General features: G+C 41.1%; 1 protein-coding gene across 2 annotated transcripts in view; it reads right to left on the bottom strand.

The window, feature by feature from the left end:
- Positions 1-20,605, bottom strand: part of Ptpn9 (protein tyrosine phosphatase non-receptor type 9) — a 70,533-nt gene that overhangs the window by 15,348 nt on the left and 34,580 nt on the right. The window contains exons 5-8 of one of the 2 annotated variants that reach the window (XM_021171943.3): positions 18,911-19,016; positions 13,591-13,701; positions 9,564-9,892; positions 2,637-2,730 (exon numbers count right to left, since the gene is read on the bottom strand). In XM_021171943.3, coding sequence (XP_021027602.1) covers positions 2,637-2,730; positions 9,564-9,892; positions 13,591-13,701; positions 18,911-19,016 — 640 coding nt within the window. The remainder of the gene's footprint in view (positions 1-2,636; positions 2,731-9,563; positions 9,893-13,590; positions 13,702-18,910; positions 19,017-20,605) is intronic. The other variant, XM_085844654.1, reaches the window with a different exon arrangement.

Here is a 20,605-nt window from a genome sequence, read left to right as displayed (position 1 = left end):
AAAGAAGAAGAAGAAGAAGAAAGAAAGAAAAAAGAAAAGAAAAAAAAAAAAAAACTGGGCAAGCCATAGTGGAACAGGTCAGTAAGCAGCATTCCTGCATGGTCTGCTTCAGTTCTGAATCTGCATTCCCACCTTGGCTTCCCTTGATGATGGACTATAACATGTACATGTAAGCAATATGTCAGTAAGCAGCATTCCTGCATGGTCTGCTTCAGTTCTGAATCTGCATTCCCACCTTGGCTTCCCTTGATGATGGACTGTAACATGTACATGTAAGCAATATAAACTCTCTCCTCCTCAAACTGCTTTTAAGTCAGTGTTTATCATAGCAACAGAAAATAAGAACAAACACATCACTAAAACTAAAAATGAGACATAATTTTCAAAAATGTAAATCTAGGCTGCATCTATGACTCAGTTATTCAAGAGTTTGCCTAGCAAGCATGGAGCCCTGGGCTCAAACCTCAGCATCTCAAAACAAACAAACAAAAAACTGGGTATGGTGCTGTACTCATGCGATCCTAGCACTTGTAGAGAAAGGCAGGAGGATCAGAGATCAAGGTCATCCTGGAGTGCATAGTATGTTTGAGGCCAGTTTGGCCTACATGAGACCCTGTCAGTAAACAAATAATAAACAAAGCTCGTATTGTGGTAAATGCCTCTGAACAAAAAATTCTGGAAAGTAAGACAGGAGGCCAGACTGGTTGTATAACAATATCCAACTTCAAAAAAGAAAATTCAAGGGCAGGGACCTAAATGTCCATTTACTGTGAAAACAGTCTCTGGCATTGTTTGTAGCAATGGAATTAAAAGTCAGGTAATGATCTTAAGATTAACTACAGAATGATTAGAATCATCTCCTGTTATAATTGACTCTACTCATTTACAACTATCTGTGAATATACTCATGCACAAATATATTCCCATTACCTGCAAATAAACCAGATGCTAATCGTCAGATTATTATAGGATGACTAGAAAAATCTGTTACACTGGGATTCACTCAAACATATTTCTTAAAACCTGCTGAATGCTGGGCTTGGTGGTTCACGCCTTTAATCCCAGCACTTTAATCCCAGGCAGAGGCAGGTGAATTTTTGAGTTCGAGGCCAGCCTGGTCTATAGAGTGAGTTCCACGACAGCTAAGGCTACACAGAGAAACCCTGTCTCCAAAAACCAAAAACAACAACAACAAAAACCCTGCTGAACACTGCTATATACACTGGTGACAAAGTGCACACGCACGCGCACACACACACAACCACCAGGTATTTTTGACTCAATCACTATCCTTCCCTCTTGAAGAGAATGTACTCAGACAATTTCAGCAGTACTGAGCGTAACAGCTTAGCTGGGCAGGACTATGAATGCCTGAAATAGAAGGGTCAAGAAACTGTGAAAGCAGAATCCATGATTTTTCTCAAAATTATCCTTAAGCAAACTAAGGGCTAATATATCAAAATTTTATAATACAAGTCATGTTAAATAGATGCTCTTAATTTTCTTTACTTTGAAAAAGGAACTATAACCAATAGTAAGTTGTAGAGAGGGAAGGGTTCTTTGCTTGATTAGGATTCTCCCCCCCCCCCCCGCCCCATTTCTTTATTATTTTTGATGTATGTGTTGGGGGGTGAGTACTTAAGCACACATGCACAGATCTGCGTGCCACACCACTTATATGAAGGTTAGACAACAACTCGAGGGAAGTCATGATTTTTCTTTTGTACCATGTGATTCTGGGCATTGATCTGAGGTTGTGAAGCTGGGCAGCAAATGCCTTGAGGTGCTGAGCCATCTAACCAGCTCAGGGCTTGCTTGACTTACTCTGCTCTTCATTTTCTTTGAGAAGGTTATGTAGCCCTCTCACATAAAGGTAACATCACTTGCTACACAACCTGAGGAGGGACTCAGCCCCAGGAACCATGTGATGGGAAAACAAACAAGCAAACAAACAACTTCCAAACGTTGTCTTCTAACCTCTCATAAGCACTGTGGCACATGTACACATGCACACATACACAAACTATAAATAACAGCCAGACATACGCCCCACTTTTTTTTTTTTTTTTTTTTTTTGAGACAGGGTCTCTCTACATAGCCTTGGCTGTCCTGGGCCTCACTGTGTAGACCAGGCTGTCATACACCTTTAATGGAAGCACTTGGGAGGCAGAGACGGACTTATCTTTTTGAGCTAAAAGTCAACGTGGGCCGGGCGTTGTGGCGCACGCCTTTAATCCCAGCACTTGGGAGACAGAGGCAGGCGGATTTCTGAGTTCGAGGCCAGCCTGGTCTACAGAATGAGTTCCAGGACAGCCAGGGCTATACAGAGAAACCCTGTCTCAAAAAACCAAAAAAAAAAAAAAAGGGTCAGAGTGGTCTATACTGCAAGTTCCAGGCCATGCAAGACTATATAGTGAGACACTGAGTTAAAATTAAAAAAAAAGAAAACACAAACAACAACAACAAAAACCCTCATAATATACCAGACTGTCAGGATTCACAACAAAATTGATTGATTCTCTTTAATATGGCAACATGAGTATTTAAGGACTGTCTCAAGCCATAGAATACACATCAAAATCAGAACTCAAATGTCATCTCTCTGGTGTTGGGTCCATTTCATGGCATTTATCTACCTGAGTGTGGCCACTCCGTTTTGTCAGCTTCACTCGGGTTTGGTCTAGGCAGGGTACATCTCCATATCTGTTTTTTTCTAGGTTTCCTGGAGACCTGAAGAAAATAAGAGGCAAGTTAAACCAAGGGGAAGTGTGAGGATCTTAGCTACATGCAGAGCTTCAGGACAGCCAGGACTATACAAGATCCCTTCTCTAAAGACAAATGAAGGGGGCTGAACCAGTGGAAGAGTGCTTGCAGAGCCTCAACCCTCGCTGCTTTTGCTTTAAACTGTTTGACTCTGAAAAATTTTTGTTTAGATATATTATTGATTAAAAACTAAAAACTTAACCAAGACCATCTACAAATAATAATATCTTATATTGTTGGAGAGCTGGGGTGCAGCTCAGTTGGAATAGCACTTGCTTAACATGCACAAAACACTGGATTGGCTCTTCAGTTGCTGCATAAGCTGGGTGTCGTAGTAAACACCTGTAAGGCCAGCCCTCAGGTTGTAGAGCCAGGAAGACCAGAGGTTCAACATCAAACTTATTACATAGAGAGTTTGAGACCCTGTCTCAAAGGTATTCTATACTATAGAATATGTATACATAATGGTATAAGCAAACTGGCTGGAAATACACTGTCTTCATTCTAGGACCTATATATGTATCTGCTTATTTGTATATCTGTGTATCTAAGACCTATTGTGTATCAGAGAGAACTAAGGGTGAGGGCTGGGAGCCATTTCAGCTTCATAATGAATTCTTTTACATAATAAAGAAAAAACAAACACCACGAAACAGAAACAAGTATCCCTCTAATTACAGGATTACTGGAGATTTTTATACTTTGGACTTTTCTACATACATTTTTTATTTCATCTTTTTAATTTAAATTGTCATTTATCTACTTGGTGTAGGAGGTACATGTAGAAGTCAGGAATCACAGAAGTTAGTTCTCTCTACTAAATGAGTTCCAAGGATCAAACTCAGGTCCTTGGCTTAGCAGCAAAGTGTTTATGCACAAAGCCCTTCATTGGTGAATGGTTTGTTGTTCTGGGCCAGGCTCTCACACCACAGCTCAGGTCAGCCTCACACTCTTGAGCTACTATATCTTGCTCATTTCTACATCTTTTTTTTTTTTTTTTAAGATTTACTTATTTTATATGTGTGAGTACACTGTCGCTGTCTTCAGACACACCAGAAGAGGGCATCAGATCCCATTACAGATGGTTGTGAGACAACAATGTAGTTCCTGGGAATTGAACTCAGGACCTCTGGAAGAGCGGGCAGTGCTCTTAGCCACTGAGCTCCCTCTTTTCTACATCTTAAAAACTCTTCTTTGAGGCTAGAAAGATAGCTTGGTAGTTAAGAACACTTAGAACTGCCTGTAATGCCAACTCTAGGAGGATCTAATACCTCTGTGAAATCTGCACACATAACTTATACACACAGAGACACACATATACTCATAAATAAAAAAAATTGCCTTTTCATCTTTTTTTTCATTTCTGTTTTTTCAAGACAGGGTTTCTCTATGTAGCCCTGGCTGTCCTGGAATTCACTATGTAGATCAGGCTGGTCTCAAGCTCAGAGATCTACCTGCCTCAGCTGCCCATGTGTTGGGATTAAAGGCGTGCGCCACCAGTGCCCAGCATCTTTTCAACAAAGCTTCTTGTGAAGCAAAGGTTTTAGTATTTATAAAGTATCACTTATAAATATTTGTAAAAATCATTTTTCATGTGTGAATTTTGACTTTGTGTTTTTCTTTTTAACTTAAAAAAAAATGTAGCCAGGCAATGGTGGCACATACTTTTAATCCCAGTACTCAGGAGGCAGAGACAAACAGATCTCTATGAGTTCAAGGCCAGCCTGGTCTACAGACAAGTTCCAGGACAGTCAGGGCTACACACACAGAGAAACCCTGTCTCAAACAAACAAAACCTGTCGAGAGAGAGACAGAAAGAGAGAGAGAGAGAATGGGAGAGAGAGAGATGGAGGGGGGTTAAAGCTAGGTATACTATAATTAAAGGACAGTAGGACAGTTAGGGATGAAGAGATGGTTCCGTAATTAAGAACACACAGAGACTGCTTTTCAAGAGGACCCAGGCTGGATTTCTGACTCCCATTTGACTGCTGACAACAAGCTATAACTCTAGTCCTTGAGGCTCCATAGTCCTCTTTTGGCGTCCAAGGGCACTACACACACACACGGTAGTCAAACATACACAAAAATAACCATACACACACAAAAATAAAATCTCAAAAAATGCAATATTTATAATTGTGGTGGCTTGTATATGCTCAGCCCAGGGAATGGCACAATTTTGAAGGTGTGGCCTTGTTGGAGTGGGTGTGTCATTGTGGGTGTGGGTTATAAGACTCTCCTCCTAGCTGCCTGGAAGTCAGTATATTACTAGCAGCCTTCAGATGAAGATGCAGAACTCTCATCTCCTCCTGCACCATGCCTGCCTGGATGCTGCCATGTTCCTGCCTTGATGATAATGGACTGAACCTCTGAACCTATAAGCCAGCCCCAATTAAATATCGTCCTTATAAGAGTTGCCTTGGTTATGGTGTTTGTTCACAGCAGTAAAAGCCTAACTAAGATAATAATATATAATATTGTATTATATAATATGTAACCAAACACACACACACATACACACACATACACACACACACACATTTCTCAGAGATCTAACACAGACATATATTTCTCACAGAGATATAGCACACACAAACACAAATAAAAGGAGAGAATTGCCTCTTCTCATTTACTAACACATTATTTTCCCTTTTCCAAAGTTCTATCAAAAGCTGGGCATGATAGCAAGCACCTTTAACCCCAGCACTCGGGAGGCAGAGACAGGCAGATTTTTTTTTTTTATTGCAGTGATAAAATACCATGACCAAGACAACTCATAAAAGAAAGAATTTAATTAATTGGGCTTATGTTTTCAGGGGAATAGTCAATGATGGTGGAACAAAGGTACAGTGGTAAACTGGCTGAGTGCTCACAGCTCAAAGTGCAAGGCAAAGAGACACACTAGAATGTCACAGTCTTTTGAACTTCAAAGCTAATCCCGAGTGACACCTCCCCAGATAAGACCATGCCTCCTAATCCTTCCCAGTGGTTCCACAAACTGGGCACTAAGCCTTCGAATACTTAGCCTATGGAAGTTTTCTTCAGTCAGACAACTACACTGTGGATTGTTTGTTTATTGGTTGGTTGGGTTGGGTTTTTGTTTGTTTGTTTTTTCTTTTTCTTTTTTTGGGGGAGGGTGGGGTGGGAGTGGGTGGAGGTGTGTTTCAAGACAGTTTCTATGTGTAGCAGCCCTGGCTGTCCTAGAATTCACTTTGTAGACCAAGATAGCCTCAAACTCACAGAGATCTGCTTGCCTCTGCCTCCTGAGTACTAGGATTAAAGCAGTGAACCACACCACACTTCACTTAACTACACTGTCTTTAAAAATAAAAAATAAAAAAATTTGAGGGGAACGTTGAACAATTTGAACTCTGATATTTACTTCACAATCCAGAATTCCAAGAGAGATACAGTTTGCTCTCTGTAGGCAGTCTTACTAGAACCTGGTTGAAGAAGGGAAGATCAGGAGCTAGTAAGGCTTATGGTTCTAGATCATCAAGCAAGAGCTCCACAGTTCAATACAAAGGCACAACCATGAAGTCCTCTCACCAGGCTCAATTCTAAAATAGCAGCAGATTGAAATGGTACAAGCAGACAACCTCGCTCTTTCACGATGATTGCGTGAGGCAACAAGCAACTACAGGAGTACCTAGATCAAACTCTTAAAGCTCCCAAAAGTGGATTCTTTCTTGCTCCCAAGTTATTTCCTTAATTCCTACTGAGGAAACTGAAGATAGTGGTGTATACCTGTAATTCCATCATACAAGAGGGAGAGACAGAAATATCAGAAGTTCAAAGTCATCCTTGGCTACACAGCAAGTTTTAGGGGGCACCTAAATTGAGCTAGATGAGACCCTATGGAGTAGGAAGAAAAGGTGTAGGGAGGGTGACAGTGGCTATGGGGAAAGTTGTGCATGGTAGTTTTGAAGAGTGGTTCGGCACTTAAGAGACTGAGACAGGAAGATCATCATTTTAGGCTAGCCAGATACAAAGTCTGTTCAAGGATAGTTAGGGAACAACTGTTCTGCCTTGGAAGCAGATTTAATATATAAATCTAGAGATCTTCAGCACATAAAAAGAAAAAGAAGTTAGAGAAAATAGTATTTCTTTCTCTTTTTTGTTTTGTTTTTCAAGACAGGGATTCTCTATGTAACAGCTCTGGCTATCCTTGGAACTAGCTTTGTAGGTCAGGCTGGTCTCTAACTCTCAGAGATCCTCCTACTTCTGCCACCCTAGTACTGGGATTAAAGGCATGTGCCACAACTGCCCAGCTCTCCCCTCTTAATATATGCCCTGCTTTCCCTTTCGTTTCTCTTCAAACCTAGGACCTTGTCAATTCCAGATAGCGCTCGACCATGAGACTACAGCCCTAGCTTCTTTTTCCTTCTTTTACACTTATTTTTATTTATTACTGATATTACAGTAGGGTTGTGGGATAAAGAGAAGATGCACACACGCCACAGTGCATTGTGTAGAAGTCTGAACAACTTCCATGAGTCAGTTTTCTCCTCCCATGTGGGCCCCAGGAACCCCACTCATGACTCAGGTCATGAGGTGTGGCGGCAGCACCTCCACCTGCTCAGCCAAGCCACTAGTCTTATATTCTCGCTCTACTTACTGGCTTCTTTCTCAATGGCCTTGCCTCAGTTTACTAACTCATTATTGTCCTTCTTTGGCATTTTCTTCAGACCATGACTAACCTGAACAAGAATTCTGAGATGAAAAAGGTACTCAGAGAACCATGGATTCCTAAAACATTTAAAGGAAGACAAACATTCAATAGCCACGTATTACACATATTCCAACCACGTATTTCAGAAAAACTAAGGTATAGAGTGAAGAAAAAAAAACAAACAGAAGGGACCTCTAGCTAACTTAGAATTTAAACTAATAGCCCACTGCGAGCATGCTTAGTTTATAAAGTTCACTAATAGGAGAAAAACAGCCAATGTCAATGTTGTAAGAGGGCTGGAGAGATAGCTCAGAACACTAGTTGCTTTTTCAGAGAACCCAAAGTCAAACAGAACCCACCTGGTGGCTCACACTCTTCTGTAACTCTGGTCTCAGGGGATCCAATGCCCTCTACTGCCACTCTGAGCACTGCATGCATGTGGTGCACAGACATACATTCAGGCAACACTCATACATAAAATATAATAAAATATATTTTAAAAAATTAAACACACTTAAGTTATAGATACGTGTGGTAGTGTACACCTTTAAGAACAGCACTAGAACAGCACTAGAGATGCAGAGATAGAGGAATCTCTGTGAGGGCACCCTGTTTTGGTGAATTACAGGTTAGCCAAGCCTACATAGTAGGATATTATCTCAAATAAAACAAAGTAAAACTTGATTATTTTAAAAAGACAGATAAGCAGGCAGGCAGACAAGCAGGCAAACAGACAAACAGGGTGGAGAACAATTGGAGAGAACAGTCAACATCAAATTTTGGCCTCTACAGATGTACAGATACAAATATACACAAACACACCCCATAACAAAAGGGACAGAAATACTCTATGCTGCAACCATGGGCATTAAGTCACTATGCATCAGTAATGAACAAACCGGATGATCCTATGCTAGGACTTGGGTAGAGGCAAGGTTCTAAAGGGTTAAATCCCTAAGAGACAACTCTTCTCTGTCCCTGCTATGGAACCCTTTCAAATTCACAGTGCACTTCCTGACACAAGCTAGCACTTTATTACACTTTGGGTCTTTTACAAACAGCATTTGCATCTCAATAAAATACCTAAGATTACCATATTGGTACATGCTTATCCAGCACTTTGGAGGATCACTGTAAGGTCCAGGCCAGCCTGGTCTACAAAGTGAGTTCCAGGCCAGCCTAGGCCAGCCATACCGTTTCAAAAAACAAAAGCCAAAGGGGAAAAAAAAAAAAAAAAAGAAGAAGGAAGGAAGGAAGGAAGGAGGAAATATAGGTATATATCATTACAAAGTTTCCCTATTCATAACCAAAGACGACCAAAAATTTCAAAGCATAAGATATCAGTAATAAGGCCAGGCGTGGTGGTGCACGCCTTTAACCCCAGCACTGGGGAGGCAGAGGCAGGCGGATTTCTGAGTTCGAGGCCAGCCTGGTCTACAGAGTGAGTTCCAGGACATCCAGGGCTACACAGAGAAACCCTATCTCGAAAAACCAAAAAAAAAAAAAAGCCAGTAATAAGCCCAAGTCCAAAGGAGGAGATAACTCAGATAAAAAACAGGAGATAACTCTATTAAAGTGACTGAAGATTTTGGGGTGTGTTAGTAGTACATACTGTGCACACCTGAGTGTGGTAATACACACACCTATGTATGTGCATGCAGAAGCACAGCAGCACATCAAGTGCCTCATTTGTTGTTCATCACCTTATTACCTGGACCAGTGAGCTCTCAGGACCGACCCATCTCTGCCTGCCCCACAATGGTGGAGTTATGTCCAAGTGCAGTCTTTCATATATGGGTGCTGGAGATTTGGACTGAGATCCGATGTTGCAGAGCAAGTGCTCTTACCCACTTAACCATCTTCCCAGGAAGCCTTTTTGTTTATGTATTGTTTTTAAATGTTGCCCCGACTGGCCCGAAGCTCACTATGTAGACTCACAGAGATTCACTTTCATCTGCCTTCCAAGTCCTAGGATTAAAGGCATGCATTGCCATGCTCAGCCTTCCGGAGAAGCTTCCTGACACCAGGGAAACCTTCTATAAAGGAACTGAGGTATTGAAGCAGCTGCAGTCATCATTTGCCAGAAAATCCTGGGTAACTGATGGTGACCCAAACCTCTCCTACTTACATGGAACAGTGGAAAGTGCCAACAGGGTTCTCACGACGAATGTCTTCATACTCCTCATAGATGCCCCGCTTTTGCCTGGTGTTAACATAGTCTACCAACTCTTGGATGGTCATGGCATGAGGACCTGGAACATGTACTGAGTCCCAGTCTAAGGCAGGAGGTAGGGAAAACAGGATGATCTCATCGAAGGGATCTGGGTGGCCGTTCACTTGGGGCAGGAACTGGAAATTCCAAGTAGCGAGGTCAATTTTGACGTACCCACCCAGATTTTCTGGAAGGCACTCCCTAGGCAGGTGCTGGGTAACTTCAGATGTCTTTAATATCTGAATCTGCAAGGAAAGAAAGAACAACATTGAGTACTTGGGCTGTGGGTGAGCAAGGATACAAACAAGATAAAAACAAATGTGCTTCTACTAGGTTTGAAAATCAGATAAGATTTGCTTAAAACACTGTTTGAAAAGAAGCACACTCACTCAATTTTATCAGCTTCAGTTTAAAATCCTATGAATTTCTCAGATAGCTTAGAATGCCCAGAATGTTGGTCAAATGAGCTCTTGGAATTGGGGTCCAAGTTATTTCTCTTCTGAAACAAAGGGATAGTGAGCAAAGGCTCCACACTGTTCACTAGTCTTTCCAGCACTATCTCTTCTTGTTGGAAGCTAAGAATGCATAGGTAGTGACTACTTTAGTCAACCTCATACTAACTCTATCTATTCTATTCTCTTAGGTTAGATTTTACTCACAGCTTTGTATGGATGTCCTTAAAGACAGAACTCTATGAAAGAAAGACAAAGCCACCTAGAAATGATAATCTAGGAAAAACATTAAATAAGTAATCAAATTTGATTCTGTTACATACTTAAATTTAGACATGCTAGGCCAAAATGGCCTAGTTACTTCTCCTTAAAATCTTTATGGGACAGGAATGCTATTCCTAAAAGATTATTCCCCCTTGCTGGTGCCTCTTTTTGTTTATTTTTAAATTGTGTGTGTGTGTGTGTGTGTGTGTGTGTGTGTGTGTGTGTGTGAGAGAGAGAGAGAGAGAGAGAGAGAGAGAGAGAGAGAGAATATGTATAGCACATTCAGATGATGAGAGGCCAGAGAGAGAGAGAGAGAGAGAGAGAGAGAGAGAGAGAGAGAATGTATAGCACATTCAGATGATGAGAGGCCAGAAGAACTGGAGCTATGCTTAGAAGCTAACCAACTTGGGTGCTGAGGACCCAATGTGAGTGCATGACCTTGACCACTGAGGCACCTCTCTTGCACTGCAACTTCAACCTCTTAAAAAGCTGCTCCCTTTCCTCTTCTAGCTCTTAAAGAACCAGCTCACAGGTGCTGCAGAGATGTTAAGTAGTTCAGACCCAGTTCAAATCCCAGCATCCACATGTTGTAACTCTAGTTCTAAAGGATCCAATGCCCTTTTCTGGCTTCTTACAACACAAGGCACGTACATAGTACACAGAAACACATGTAAAAATTGAAAACAGAACTCTTTTTGTTTGTTTGGTTGGTTGGTTTTGGTTTTTGGAGACAGGGTTTCTCTGTGTAGCCCTGGCTGTCCTGGAACTCACTCTGTAGACCAGGCTGGCCTCGAACTCAGAAATCCGCCTGCCTCTGCCTCCCAAGTGCTGGGATTAAAGGTGTGCACCCCCACTGCCCGGCTGAAAACACAACTCTTAAAAACAGAAGGTTGTAGCTTATACCACACCTCTCTTATGAAGCTTCTTCTAGAATGTCCAAGGCCATACTTCCTCTCTGCTCCCAAATAGCCTAAGTCCTCTGCTCTAGAACTCTGGATTCTCTAACAAAACAATGAAGTTCTCAAGGGTAAGTAAGGACTGTCATTCAGTGTGTAATTAGTTCCCAGGGCATAGGGTCTGGACTTTATGAAGTGTTAAACACAGTTTGAGTTTATACGTGCATATATAATTCCTACAATTCAAACTCAAGACCATGCTTAAACAATCCTCACAAGGCAGGAATCTTTGCAAATAAATACCAGCAATCCTTCTGAGGTCAGAACAAAGCACAACGAAACCACCATATAAAGGAAAAGCTACCTTAGAAGCAGCTGTCCTGCTCTGTCTGAGTCATTGCCAAGCAGCAGCCTCTTTAACATCAAATGTCTTTATTTTATCCGCTCTGGCCTCAGTTACAAAGCTACACTAGCACACATTGCACTAGTAATTTTACTTTATAATTTCATTACCATAAAACTGACAATGCAGCCAGGGGTGGTGGTTCAGGACTTTGATTTCAGTACTAGGGAGGCAGAGGCAGGAGGTTCTCTGAGTTTGAGGCCAGCCTGGCCTACAGAGCAAGTTCTAGGGTGAGTTCTAGGTTCTACACAGAAAAACTGTCTCAAGAAAACAAACAAAACCCAAATAAATACAAATAAAATATTTTTAAAGGGGGGTGGGGTGGGGAGGGTTTTGGGGATTTTTGGGTGGGAAATTAGGAAAGGGGCTAGCATTTGAAATGTAAATGAAGAAAACATCTAATAAAAAAAAATTGACAGCTGGGCGTGGTGACGCACGCCTTTAATCCCAGCACTTGGGAGGCAGAGGCAGGCGAATTTCTGAATTCAAGGCCAGCCTGGTCTATAGAGTGAGTTCCAGGACAGCCAGGGCTACACAGAGAAACGGGGGGGGGGGGGGGGGGGGAGAGAGAGAACAAAACTAAAAAAAAATTGACAATTGACTTTGATCTCAGTACTAGGGAGGCAGAGAGAGGTAGGCAGATTTCTTTTGAGTTAGAAGTCAGCCAGGGCTATTAACAAACAAACAAATAAAATGACAATGTAAAACTAATCTTTATTATCTCTATCATTTTATCTTATTATTTTTTGAGACAAGATCTCATGTGTCCAGACTGGCTTCAAATTCACTGTGTAGCCAAGAATGACCTTGAGTTTCCAACTTCTCCCGCCAGGGCCTCTCAAGTGGGGAGACAGTAAGGACTCACATACCGTCATGCTACACACCACTGTTTGTATGTCACTCCTTTCAAAAGCTACAATCACTGACTGAGACAATAATCTTTCAGATGTGAAAAACTCAAGAGATTACTTAGAGAAATAGAGTGAATGGGATCATCTTTAAATTAGAAGCAATAAGAAACCGGTTTAAGAAAAAACAATGCCCACGGATATGCATGGTGGTTCCCTCCAGTGCCACCCAGCCTTGAAAGGCTAAGGCTAAAGACTGCCATGAACATGCTGTCTAGTGGGCTACAACACAGTGACAGTGAGCTAGCTGCAGGACAGCCTCAGCTGTAGAGTGAATCCCTGTCTCCAAGAATAAAACTAAAGAGACTTTCCTCACCACCCTGAGGTCTCTTGCAGGGACTTAACTGTACTTCCCAGTAAATAAACCAGTTTGACTTTCTTGTGAGGAGCTCTCTCTCTCTCTCTCTCTCTCTCTCTCTCTCTTCCTTTTTTCTTTTTTAAATTATGCTGGAATTCATCCATCTCCAGGGGCCTTTCAGAAGCTGGGCAAGTACTTTACTACTGAGCTACTTACTCAGCCCAGAAAAAAATCTAATACCAGTTGAGCTACTATAATTACATTAAGTGCTGATTTTGGTTTTGGTTTTGGGGCAGGGTGTTGGGGACTATACCTAGTCCCTTGGGCATGCTGAGTAAGCACTTTGACACTGAGTTACAGCCCCAACCTTTAAATACTATTAAATATTAATAGTGTCTTATATAGCACTAAGTTAAACTTTGGAACTCATACAATCCTTAAAATACTTATGAGGCACATGGTTCAGTACTATTGTACTCAAGGTGTAGTAAAGAGAGTGTCAGATAAATTGTGGCCTTTTCCTACCCACAGGTTTGTGGACAGTGAAGGCATCGTATCACAGACTGGTGAGTAGAGAGGGACTGGGTACAGTAAAGGAGGAGACACCACTTGAGATCAGCCCGGAGGATTCTTTGAAGGCAGAAAACTAACTGGCAAAAGCTTGCCAGCAGAGACCGGAATGTATTATCTAGCTCCAATAAGAAAAGACGAGCTTGCCTTACCCTTTCCCGGACTTTATCCTTCAAGAGCAGGCTGATGATTGAATAGGGCACTCGGAACCATATGGGTGCTCCTACAATCAGCACTTTCTTCAGTCGAGCTGGAAATGCTCCCTGTGGAGTCAATGTATGAGGAGTTAAAGCCCAGCCATACCTGAAACTGTTCAGGCCCAAAGTATGAGTTCTCGCCACTCTCCCCCATGCATAGGCAACAGAGAAGCCTGACAGCTTAATTCAAAAATAGGGAGGTTGAAAGTGATTAAGAGAAATAAAGAAATTAGAAGCTGATCTACCTTTACAAGTAATGATGCTAAGTTCATATTAATCATATTCTTTATGGATCAAAAATTATTCTTTTATTTTTTTATTATTGGTGAGTGGTGACATCTGTGCCACAGTGTGCATACAAGGATCAGTTTCCGGCTTTTGCCTTTCTATGGGTGGATTCTGAATATTGAACATGGATCACTAGGCTCTCATGGCAAATATACTCACTGAGTCATCTTGTGGCCCTGATGTTTCTGTTTATACTGCACATATCATACAAAAGCACACATATTTGCAGCCTACAAAAATTCAGCTTACTAAAACTTAGATTTTTAATAAGTTGAGGATAAACATTCTACTTTATAATCTTCATCTAGCTCAAAATGTATGTGTGTATATACATATAACACTGTCCACCTTTAACCTTTTTTCCATTTGTTCATTTATTAAACCAATATATTCAATCTAGGCCAGAGGTGTAACTATGTGTTTAGCATGTACAAAACCTAAATTTGATAACCAACACAATAAAATGCACAAATGCATGTATGCATGCATACATACATACATACACCCACACATGATCTAGTGTGTACAAGTACAAATGAGGTCTTAGAAAAGTAAATAAACTACTCTTAGAGAGAAAATAAGAGATTTATATATATTTATATTTATATACATAAAGACAAAAGTATGTAAGACATATAGTGCAGCATATCACTGTTAAGCCACAGTACTTGGCTTCATCCCACTTTTTAACATCCCAGCCTTTCTCAGGGAGGCTTACCATGTAATAAGGAATCAGGGGGCTGGAGGGATGACTCAATCGGTAAAGTGCATCCCACACAAGTACAGAGGACCTGAGCTCAATCTCCAGTAGGCACATGAAGTCAGCAGCACAAGTGAGACAAAGAGATGGATCCTAAGGCTCAGTGGCCAGCAGCCTAGCCCAGTCAGGGCGCCCTGAGTCCTTGAAAAGACCCTATCTCAATAAACAAGGTCGACAGATCCTAAGGATGCACTTGATCCCTGGCCTTACACATACATACATGTGCACATGCACACTCATGAATGCATATCCAAAAATATATAAATAAGTAGTCCCCAGAAACTGACTAAGCCACACTGTAGCTTTCATTTTTTTTCATTTGAATAAACTAATCTCAGTTTTCTAGCCTTTGTTCTTCTCACTCAGTCTCGGCTCCGCTAAATTTGAGGAGTTTACAAACACTCCCTACACAGAATATACAATATCCACAGCAAAGTTCTCCAAAGGCTTCTTCATTCAGACTTAAAAACTACTTTTTTCCCTTCCTTCAAAGATGAAAAACTTTATTTCAGGATAAATACCCAAAGCCCCTTTTAACTGCTTGATCAATTTGGAGAAATCGCTTTATCTCAGTAAGGTAGAGGACAGCAGGCATCAAGCCTGGTCTATACAGCAAGCACTGGGCAAGCCTACACTATTTAGGGATCCTGTCTCATAATAAGACCAAACAGAGATAAGAAGTTATCTCATATAGCCTTGGAACACCTGCTCATTGATAGTGTCTATAGGAAGGCATCTTCCCTTATATATTCTTATTTTATTTTATTCTATTCTATTTTATGTTAATTGGTATGAGGGTATTATATACCGTGGAACTGGAGTTACAGATAGCTATAAGCAGCCATATGGGTTCTCTGAAAGAGCAGCCAGTGCTCATGATCACTAAGACTTTTCTCTACCCCCCATTACATATTCTTTGAAATGTACATATACCCTTTAAGCAATTCAATTTCTAAAAAGCTATCCTAGCAATACAAATGACTTTTTTTTTTCTTTTTCGAGACAGGGTTTCTCTGTGTAGCCCTGGCTGTCCTGGAACTCACTCTATAGACCAGGCTGGCCTCGAACTCAGAAATCCGCCTGCCTCTGCCCCCCAAGTGCTGGGATTAAAGGCGTGCGCCACCATCGCCCAGCAACTTTTTTTTTTTTAAAGAAAGGGTCTCACTATCTTGTCCCGATTGGCCTGGAATGGGCTATATAGACTAGGCTGGCCTTGAACTCACAGAGATCCACCTGGCTCTGCTGCCTACCCCCAACCCCACTCTCACTCTTCACTTCTCACCCCATGCTAGGACACCTGCCCAAATGCATTTGTTTTGTTGTTTTACCTTAGTTAAAGGCAGGGTCTTGCCTATAGTCATCCTGGACTGGTCTGTTCTTAAAATATTGGCAGTCCAACCTTACCTTCTCAAGTATTACAATCCCATCACAACACACCTCACAAATTCCAAATGTACACTCTCCCACTGAGCTACACTCCAAGTTCCTGAACATTTACATTCATTCATACAGTATATTTGTATTTCTGTTTTCAGAGACAAAGGATCTGATTATGTAGTCCAAGGTGGCCTTGAACACAATTAGAGACATGTGCCACCATAACGGGCTTGCACAATCTATTTTATTCCATTCAGTCTTCCCTAGTCATAGTAAATAGTTATACATTAAAAAGCATGTTTTGAGCCAGGCAGTGATGGCGCATGCCTTTAATCCCAGCACTTGGGAGGCAGAGGCAAGTGGATATCTGAGTTTGATGCCAGCTCAGAAGTGAGTTCCAGGACAGCCAGGACTACACAAAGAAACCTTTTCTCGAAAAACCAAATAAATAAATAAATAAATAAAGCAACGAGCAGGCAAGCAAGCAAGCAAGCAAGCATGGTTTGGGGGCTGGAGAGATGGCCCAACAGTTAAGAGTGCCAGATGCCCTTTCAAAGGTCCTGAGTTCGATTCCCAGGAACTACATGGTGGCTTGCAACTATCTATAATGAGTTCTGATGCCCTCTTCTGGCATACAGATGTTCATGCAGACAGAGCACTCAAATACATTAAATACATTTTTTTAAGCACATTTTTCGGAGTTTGGGAGGAGTTTTGTTGTTTGAGATATGGTCTCAGCCCATTCTAGTTTGAATAAAATGGATCCACAAGCTCATATATTTGAATATTTAGCCCCAACTTAGTGGAACTGTTTGGGAAGGAAAGTGTGGCATTGTTAGAGAAGGGGTGTCACTGCGGGCAAGCATGGAGACTGCAAAAGCCTGGTACCATTCAGATGTTTTTCCTTCCGGCTTGTGGATGAAGATGTGAGCTCTCAGCTGTTACTACCACCATGCTTTTAGTCCACTGTCATGGACTCTGACCCTTGGAAACCATGAACTCAATGAAATGCTTTCTCTCATGCACCGTCTTGTTTTGTCATAGCAACAGCAAAGTACCCTATGCTGCCATAGAACTTGCTATGTAAGCCAAGGAGGCCTTGAGTTTCTAATCCTCCTGCCTCCACCTCCTGATGTTAGGCACTTGGAATCAAATGCGGGGCCCTCTGAATGCTACAAAGCATTGAACCAGCTGAACTACATTCTTAGCCTACCTGATTATCTTTTTTTTTTTTCGAGACAGGGTTTCTCTGTGTAGTCGTGGCTGTCCTGGAACTCACTCTGTAGCCCAGGCTGGCCTCGAACTCAGAAATCCGCCTGCCTCTGCCTCCCAAGTGCTGGGATTAAAGGCGTGCGCCACCACGCCCGGCTCCCTGATTATCTTTTAAAATACAAAAAAAAAATAACTTTATGGCTGGGGAAGATGGCTAAGTTGGTAATAAGCTTGCCTTATAAGCACAAGGACTTGAATTTAATACCTAGAACTAATATAAAATTGCTAAATGTGGTGGCATATATTTGTAATTCCAGGGGTGGGGCAGAAACAAAAGGATCCCTGGGGCAGGTTAGCCATCCAGTCTACCCTAACTGGTGAACTACAGACCAATGGCAGACTTTGTTTCAAAGAAGTGGATGGTGTTGCCTGAGAATGACATCTGAGGCTGTCTGCTGGCCTCCATACATACAAGAATACAAGCACATGCATGCACATACATGTACACATTAATTTACAAAACAAGTCACTAGGCCTAAGATATAGAGATATAAGGAATTATGATGTTAGATGTATGGAACTTTTACACATCTATATATGTGCATAATTCTACATGAATATAAATAGACCAAATGAATTTACATGCACTAAAGTGAAATGAAAACTAAATTTCATCTATAATTCAGCCACATGTCTAGAAAGTCACTGGCTAGATGGCATTTTTCATAGTTGTCATAGATAGGCCTTTAATAATCACAAAACTCAGGAAAAGGGACTTTTTTTTTAAAGTCTTCACCCTTATGAGAAGGGACAATTTTTTTTTTAGATTTATTTATTTAATTTATTTATTTATTATATGTAAGAACACTGTAGCCATATTCAGACACTCCAGGAGTCAGATTTGTTATGACGGATGGTTGTGAGCCACCATGTGGTTGCTGGGATTTGAACTCAAGACCTTTGGAAGAGCAGTCAGTGCTCTTAACCACTGAGCCATCTCTCCAGCCCCCAAAAGGGACATCTTATGTCTAAGAATTTGCCTGTGGCTTTTCATTTTCATTATTTCCTTTTTAGTTTTATAGTCGTTGCTTTGTAAAAGGACCTCACTCCTTACATAGCTCAGGCTGGTCTGAATCTTACTTGGTAGCCAAGGAGGAAGTAGAATTTACTGTGTAGATCTACCTAACTCAAACCCATGGCACTTCTCTTGCCCTGGCCTCCCAAGTGCTTGCATTACTGGCATGAGTCACTAAGATCATATCTTTTTGTTGTTGTTGTTTGGTTGGCTGGTTTTTTGGTTTTTTGAGACAGGGTTTCTCTATGTAGCCCTGGCTGTCCTGAAACTCACTCTGTGGACCAGGCTGGCCTCGAATTCGGAAATCCGCCTACCTCTGCCTCTCAAGTGCTGGAATTAAAGGCGTGCGCCACCATTGCCCAGCTTCACTAAGCCATCTCAAATCTTTCAACTTGACTTTTAAGATAACTTTTTGTTATAAGGAAGCAGATATTAGTTATTGTATATAGGTGACCTTTAAAATTGAACATAATATCTGAAGTCTACATTTTTCTAAATAATATTTTCCCAAAAAAGAAAAAGAAAAAAGAATCCTTAAAAGGATTCTCCCTTCACAACCTTACCTTCAGCAGGTTTAGGACTTTCTTGCCAAGGTCTAGCTCAAAGTTGGCATAATTAGACCCGCACATGTCGTAGATGAACACCAGTCCATTCCTTTGCGTTTCAAAGCTGCAAACCAATCATTAAACAAAGCATTTAATACAAATGTTTCATTCAAAGCCAAGCCAGATCCTTACACACCCAGAGGTTATTAAATTAATACTATCACCCGTACAGTGTTGGTATAGTGTGTGTGCTCGCGTATCTGGGCCGTAGCAAGTGTGGGAATCAGAAAATAATTCTCAGAAGTTAGCTCTGTCCCTTCCTTCCACCATGAAATCCAGGGATCAAGCTCAGGCTCTCAGGTTAGTATAGCTTCTGCTTTGAGCTACTGAGCCATCTCACCTGTCAGGCATGAAGTCTTTGATTGCACTATTTCTAGACAGGAAGGTTTTACACGTATTTGTCTTAGTTGTTTTCCAGAGGGTTTCATGCATCCTATGTGCTCACTCTGCATTACACTCAGGCTGGCTTCAAACTCAGGGTAATCCTCCTGACACACTCCACACCTGTTAGTGCTACAATTATAAGTATGAGCCACATCAAGGTTCTTATGCCGCATCCTCATCTTTGCATCCCCTCCTGAGAGCCCCCATACCACCACACTTCTACAAAATCTAAGAGGGAAGCACTGAAAAGGAGTTAGCATGAAAAATAACAAATTCTTGTCAATTATGTGTGTATGAAAATACTTCAAAATCCAGTTCAAGTATATAAATTAAAGTTTGTGTATCTAATATACGTCAAGGTCAGTGAATTAACTTTCTAAAAAGAGAAAAAAAACTTTAATTCTAAAATGCACAGAGGTTTTTCTGGCAGAATTTATTTCTACTGGCCCCTAATGCATTAATATTATTTTTAACTCCTTTTTTTTTATAACTATACAGAGATTATTGTTCCTCAAGATTAAAGATACTGTCAAAGAGGCACAACTGCCAGGCAGTGGTGGCACAAGCCTTTAATCCCAGCACTCGTGAGGAAGAGGCAGGCGGATTTCTGAGTTGTACAGAATGAGTTCCAGGACAGCCAGGGCAATAACAGAGAAACCCTGTCTATAAAGGAAATCAAAACAAAACAAAGCAAAACACACACAAAAAAAAGAAAGAAAGAAAGAAAGAAAGAAAGAAAGAAAGAAAGAAAGAAAGAAAGAAAGAAAGAAAGAGAAAAAGAAAAAGAGAGGCACAATTACCAAGTAGATTATCTAGGTCTAGAGAATTTCCATTTTCTCAACAAGCTAAACTTAGGGCCAATTTGAAGAATTACAGGATTTTTCTAAAAGATTGGGGCCTAAAACAAGTCAGTGACACAGGGAAAGAAGTATAATGAAAACAAACTACAGGGCATAAAGACCCAGGTTTCATGATCCTATATGAAGTTGCTCACATGGAATGTGAGCACACATGGAATGATATAAAATAGATGCTGCTCTCTGGGTATATAGCATGAGGTATCACAATGAGTCAACTGCTTCCTGCTGAGTTTGATTCTTGAGCTACATGCAGCAGGAGACACCAAAGAGCTTAAAACACAGTCTTTGCTTCACATTTGCTTCAAAGGAAGGAAGTACATAAAGTGTAATCAAAGCAGCAAGTAGGTCATGGATCACTTGGAAGAAGGCAGGTAACAGATAAGTGAACATCCACCTTAGCATTCCCTCG

The sequence above is a fragment of the Mus caroli genome, unplaced genomic scaffold, assembly GCF_978045245.1.
Source record: "Mus caroli unplaced genomic scaffold, Mus_caroli_1 scaffold_11, whole genome shotgun sequence".
Classification (NCBI taxonomy): Eukaryota; Metazoa; Chordata; class Mammalia; order Rodentia; family Muridae; genus Mus; species Mus caroli.
This window is presented reverse-complemented; position numbering and strand designations above follow the sequence as displayed.